The following is a 6,000-nucleotide window of genomic DNA, read 5'->3' on the forward strand; positions in this document are numbered from 1 at the left end:
TGGAGGAACTGTTTTGGAAGAGACTGTGGACCTGTCGTCTGACAGATTACTGATGAATGAATTAGTATTAGTGTGAACGGAGTTCATGGAGGTAGGCCTAGGCCCACTGGGGCTGTAGTGCCAAGGAAAAATTTAGTAGTAGTAGTAGTGGAGGAGCAGGGATAGTGCAGTTGGTATAGCGACTGGCTATGGGCTAAACGACTGGGGGTATGGAATTAAGAGTCCCAGTAGGGTAAAGAATTTTCTCTCACATACTTGTCAATTTCCTATAATCGGTAATAATACGCACAGACTTGCAAGCTGGAAGGAAACTGGAAACACTTCTCGTGGTAGTGGCCAGGAGTTCGAACAATTTTGAATACATACAAATGTTTATGGCGTCTAGAAACGAGTAACCACAGTAACCACAATAACAATAACCAACTAATTAACTCAATGGAACTGAGTCCTCCTTGTGAAGCCAACAGTCGCTCAGCTACTCAAGAATTTCTCAACATTTTATGGAACTGAAAAGTTTACAAGATCCGGCCACTAGTCCCTAACCCAAGCCAGATAAATCCAGTCCATCCTATTTGTCTAAGGTCCGTATTGACCTCAGGTGATAACGAAGCACGTAGCAGCGAACTACAAGACTGACTCTGAGAAGTTGTCTCCGTTTATCAAGAAATATCTGAAAACCGCAGTTTCCTCGGGTGAATTGGTGGAGGGCAAAGACAAGGGCCAGTAGCCAAGACTAAGAAGGAGGCAGTTTCTAATGCACCGAAGCAGGGAAGCAGCCGTTTGTCATGACCAAAGGAGAAGAAATAACCAAGACTTACACCTTGGAACAGACAGACATAATCTCATTAGTTTACTGAGTGGGTTGCCATGACGGTAACGATCTAGACTTGTATTCAAAACGTCCTTAGTTCGAATCTCTGCCAGGATATCAGCTATCCTGATTGAGGTTGTTCGTGTTCTCCTTCAGTTCCTTCAGGCAAATGCCAGGATTGTAGCTACCTCGACTGTCAGCACCGTATCTATGTTCTCACCGTTCGGCGCCGTGTAGTCTAGCTACTGAGAGTGTCATGAAATAAAAAAGTAATAATATTTCAAATTGGTAGGATATCACTTCACACTTTTTATTGTTTACAACCGTGTCTGTTCTTATTGATCACGGTTGCCAGCGCTTTATAAACTATACAACCTTGTTTTGTCTCCTAGCAACTAGACCAGTGATATGAAACGGAGAAAGGTAAGTGGTCAGACGGAAGGATTTTGTATGTCACATTACGACAGGATTTCTCCTCCCCTGTTCTTTGATTAGCAATCAGTTATTTGAGGTGACACTGCGCGTGCGTGTATCACAATTGGCGTGCGGGAGCTTCCCCCTGGGGTCCGAAGTGGTACAGAATTAAAAGCATTGAATCAAACGCCACATAGAACATATATTCTCTGTAGCTTTGAATGCTGACCAAAGCCTAGAAGTGTACGTTAGACATGTAGAAGGCTAAGACAAGTTACTCCTTTCCCCTGTCAGTTCCTTATTCATAACCATTGTAATATCATTAACTTAAATTATCATAGCCTTCACGAGATTGTGGAGAGTTTAAAATGAAACAGGTAGGGCTTCCTTTACTGATAGTTCCTATTTTATGATAGAATAACTTTTTTTTACGTTTGTAATTAGAATTTTAAAATTAATCAATTGTTTTCACTTGGCATTGTTTTCTAGCGCATAACCCGTTCCTCAGACCAGAACCCGTTTAGCGGTTTCTTATGTTATTAATTTCCCTAAAACTTTCTAACTCCATTAAGTACGTAATTTGTAGTTTCTCTACACAAATATTTACAAATATGCATAGCTCTTAAATGCCTCTGGCTCCTTTTACAGAGAATGTGTTGAATTTAAAAAATAAATTTATAAAGAAAATAGTTCTTTGCTTTGAGAATGATATGAATATCTTCATTAAAAGGTGTTGGTACTATAAATCCAAAAGGGAGTAGGACTAACGTGATAAAAATTACTATTTGAGACTAAAAATGTACGTAGTTAGTTCGTAGTTAGTAACTTTGGTATTTACTAGATCAATTTACATTATGTCATAAATAAACCTGGGTATTAGATGGTTCAATTATTCCACCAATAACATCGATACCGTCACTATCATAAATCTGGTCTGTTACTTATGCAATCAATCAATCAATCAATCAATCAATTAAGCATTCGAGAATGTGCAATATAAGCGAAACCATTACAATTGATTGATTAGTTAATCTGATAGGGAAATAATATGGAGCTGCCATCTTGCAGCGAAAATTTTAACTCTTAAGCCATTATTCTGCACTAGATTATTGAACACTTCTCTCTGCAACTCCCCCAGGAATAAAACTTGGGCCTGCACTGTTTCGGGCTACTGAACACAGAAATGCGATGCTTGTATATCAATTCGCTTTTAGTCAGATACAGAGTAATGTAACCGGCTCGTACTCATGTTTGCGCAATTGCGTCCTTCACTGCACAACAATACTGTTTCTTGAATCGCGCTGGAACTTTTCTCCTAATGACATTAAAGGAAATGTCATAGAATTTCGTGTAAAAAGGAATTTAATGCTAACATACCAAAACTCTACCTTCTTAAATTTAAACTTTACAGAATAAAAACTCCCTTCAACCAAATATCATATCGTCACGCGTACTGAGTGACTACAGATGGGATTTGGTCTTGTGACTGGATTTACTGGACTCTTTGACACGCCGCGCAACTACACTTTATAATTCACTATTACACGCACTGATGTCCATAGTCACCTCTTCACTAGGCGTTGCTTGGTAGAAGCTTCCAATGGCGGATGTTCCCCTTCCTCTGGGTTCCCGAACAGTACGTGGCCTCAGCTATCAGCTTCTCACAACGAATGAACTGTAGCAGTCCTCTAACTAACTCAGTAACTCACCGATCAACTACCCACTCCTCCTCTCTTTAAGTATGGCGTTTTATGAAAGAATGACAGCTTCGAGAAATTTTTGTCCCTTAGAGCAAGCAGAGGATAGTGCCATGATTTCACGAATGAGAATTATTACTAGAAGATTATAAATATAAATTATTTATGAAAGGGGACAGGAAATAGTTCCGACTCTACGGAAATAATCAGTTAGAATCTCGGTAGGGACACCTAAAATCCCACTGTTTTTTTTCTTCCAAGTTTTCTTTAATCCTTACCACTTCTCTAGCCCCGAAGTGTTAAGGCTACCAGTCGTGACGATTTGTCCCTTAATATTAGAGGAATAGCCCAATATACACCAGCGTCGCTCACTAAAACTTATATGTATGCTGGATCCCTTCGAATGTTTAGGACAATGTCCAGTCACATGAGAATTATACATTTCCAATACTTAATTGCTATAAATGTTTTTTTAATTCGTTTAGTGGGGGGTGGAGTCAAACTGGGTCCACTCGGCACGGCGGCCACTGATTGTCCTATTGCAGGCTGCCCCGGGTGATTATGATGATGGAGAATTTGGTGGAATGAAGATTGGAAGGGGAAACCGAAGTACTCGGAGAAAACCCGACCAAGCGCCACTTTGTCCACCACAAATCCCACTTGATCGAACCCGGGCCGCCGCGGTGGGAAGCCAGCGACTAACCGTTTGAGCTATAGCGCGGACTGCTATAGATTTACTGTATCCCTTCATATGTTCGGGATAAGATGCAGAAGAGTCCAAGAGTGCGCCGTGCATAAGCGGCAACTTCTCCGGCAAGTGTGTCAGACATGTAGTCTAAACATTGAATTGCAGGCGTCCTGAAATTCTTCAGGCCGCCGCGGTAGGAAGCCAGCGACTAACCGCTTGAGCTATATAGCGCGGCCCGCTATAGATTTGCTGTATCCCTTCATATGTTCGGGATAAGATGCAGAAGAGTCCAAGAGTGCGCCGTGCATAAGCGGCAACTTCTCCGACAAGTATGTCAGACATGTAGTCTAAACATTGAATTGCAGGCGTCCTGATAATTTTCTTTGCAATTTTTCTACTTGAGGACTGGATAGCATTACTTACGAGTAATGGCGGGTGTTTGAGTGTCATATATAAATTCTGCTTTTCGGAAAACTACATTTGTACAGACCGGAAATGCTTTAGATTTACCGTACGGCAGTGAACATTCATAGCGCCATCAGGATGTAATCTAGTAGGAGGGTCCCAGCGTTGGTCCCCACGGTGTTATATCCAGAGGACAGTAACATGCATTAGCAACAGACAATGTGAGCTGACCCGTGTTTTATATACATGAATGTCCCATATGTCCGTGTTTTCTAAACACTGTCTGTTCTCTCTGAAGGGGATTTGGAAATTAGTCTTTGGTAGTAATCCTTTTAACTCAAGTAAATGTTTGCAGTTGTAGAAAAGATTATTGAATACTGACAAAAGTGAGTTTTACATCAGAACTAAATATTAAACTAGAAAGCAGGAGAGAATGGGTTCTGGAATTCCTTCTCAACTTCATGGGGCAGAATCCTTCTGGACATGGGATTCACTACCTTGTCAAAAATAGCCCTACGTTGATACATATCTTGAGGCAGATGAATCCGATCCACACCTTCCAACCCTGTACCTTTATGACCCACTTCATGAATATTTTGTCTAGGTTTCAGAAAACTGAAGATAAGGGCACATAGATAGAACAATTTTGCAAATTTTTTGCATGGATGCAGAAAGTGATACATTTTGAAGAATTATTAAAAATTACAAGTTTTTGAAAGAAAATACTCAGGAAAGTTTTTAGATCTAAGGAGAATAAATGAAGAAATTTATGTAATTGTATAAGAAGAAATTTCGTGAGTTATATGGGGCAGTCGGATTCAGAATAGTTAAATATGGACACGTGGGATACAAGAAATGCGCACAGAAATTCTTATGCACAAATCTCAGGATGCGAGAATTGTGCCCAGTGCCGTGGTTTTAAGCGTCGGACTCCACTATCACCATTTGCCCGTAGGTATAAATGGAACTAGTAAGGGATGCTTGCAGGTCTGTACGAAAAACAGAGCATTTATTGAATAAACCTGTTTGTTCTAGAGGAGCTAGTCATTTAATTGCTGTAAGTAAAAAGGAAAGTATATCAGTGCTACTGCAAATATTTATACATCAGAAGTTTCTAGAGGTACATGCTTATGTAAAATATATCATTCTGAAAGTTACGTGGTAATTTCGGCTTGCGAGCCACAAGTTCGGCGATCGTATTTTTAAATTGTTTCATTAGAAATTCTACAGATGCTATTTTATATCAGAGATAAAATTTTTTGCGCATTTTGAGAATCCGCGGACAGACTAATATCTCTTAGAAAACGACCTCCCATTTAGCTCACTTGCCACTGTTCAGATTAGAACACTGCAGTGAAGTCTAACATATAAGGATATTTTTGTCTCCTTCAGTTTTCTACTTACTTTTGTCTTTGAACGCTGTGATGACGAGTTTGAAGCCGTTGGACTCCGTTCCCCACCCGTCTGTGACGTACTTTAGCGTCACAAAGTTGGTCCTCGTATAGATGGCGCCCACTGTCTGCTTGGTGTTTCGACATGAAAGGTCCGACTGCAACAAAGGCGTAGTTTATTCGTTATGCGTTCTCTACACGATGTCCACAATAGGAAGGAATATGGGGGTTACATCAATCCGTCCATCTCTAAGCATGTTTAAAGTTGAGAACAGCTAGACGGATTTTGATTAAATTTCATATCAGACTTAATCCACTGGAAGTCGTCTCCAAATTTTATTGCTTTAATTTCCTACAATCAGTAATTACATGGAGGCCTAGCTCATTGGAGAGGTGGGAGGGTTACTAGAGTTACTTCCTAAATGCAGTAACAGAAGTATTTTGTTATTGCCAGTGGGGTGGGACTAAGTCCCATGTACTGCGGCCACTTCTGGCCTATTGTACCAGCCCCAGATGTTAGGTGAGGGTGATTGTGGAGCAATTGGTGGAATGAAGATTGGCAGGGGAAACCGAAGTACTCGGAGAAAACCTGCC

General features: G+C 40.6%; 1 protein-coding gene across 2 annotated transcripts in view; it reads right to left on the reverse strand.

The window, feature by feature from the left end:
* LOC111869568 overlaps window positions 1-6,000 on the reverse strand; it is a 274,045-nt gene that overhangs the window by 35,313 nt on the left and 232,732 nt on the right. For both annotated transcript variants that reach the window (XR_002843690.2, XM_023861195.2), the window contains exon 3: window positions 5,420-5,564. Coding sequence is in view for 1 of the 2 variants with exons in the window: in XM_023861195.2 (XP_023716963.1) it covers window positions 5,420-5,564 (145 nt within the window). In the remaining variant the exon portion in view is untranslated. The remainder of the gene's footprint in view (window positions 1-5,419; window positions 5,565-6,000) is intronic.

Source organism: Cryptotermes secundus, unplaced genomic scaffold (genome assembly GCF_002891405.2).
Source record: "Cryptotermes secundus unplaced genomic scaffold, Csec_1.0 scaffold486, whole genome shotgun sequence".
NCBI lineage: Eukaryota > Metazoa > Arthropoda > Insecta > Blattodea > Kalotermitidae > Cryptotermes > Cryptotermes secundus.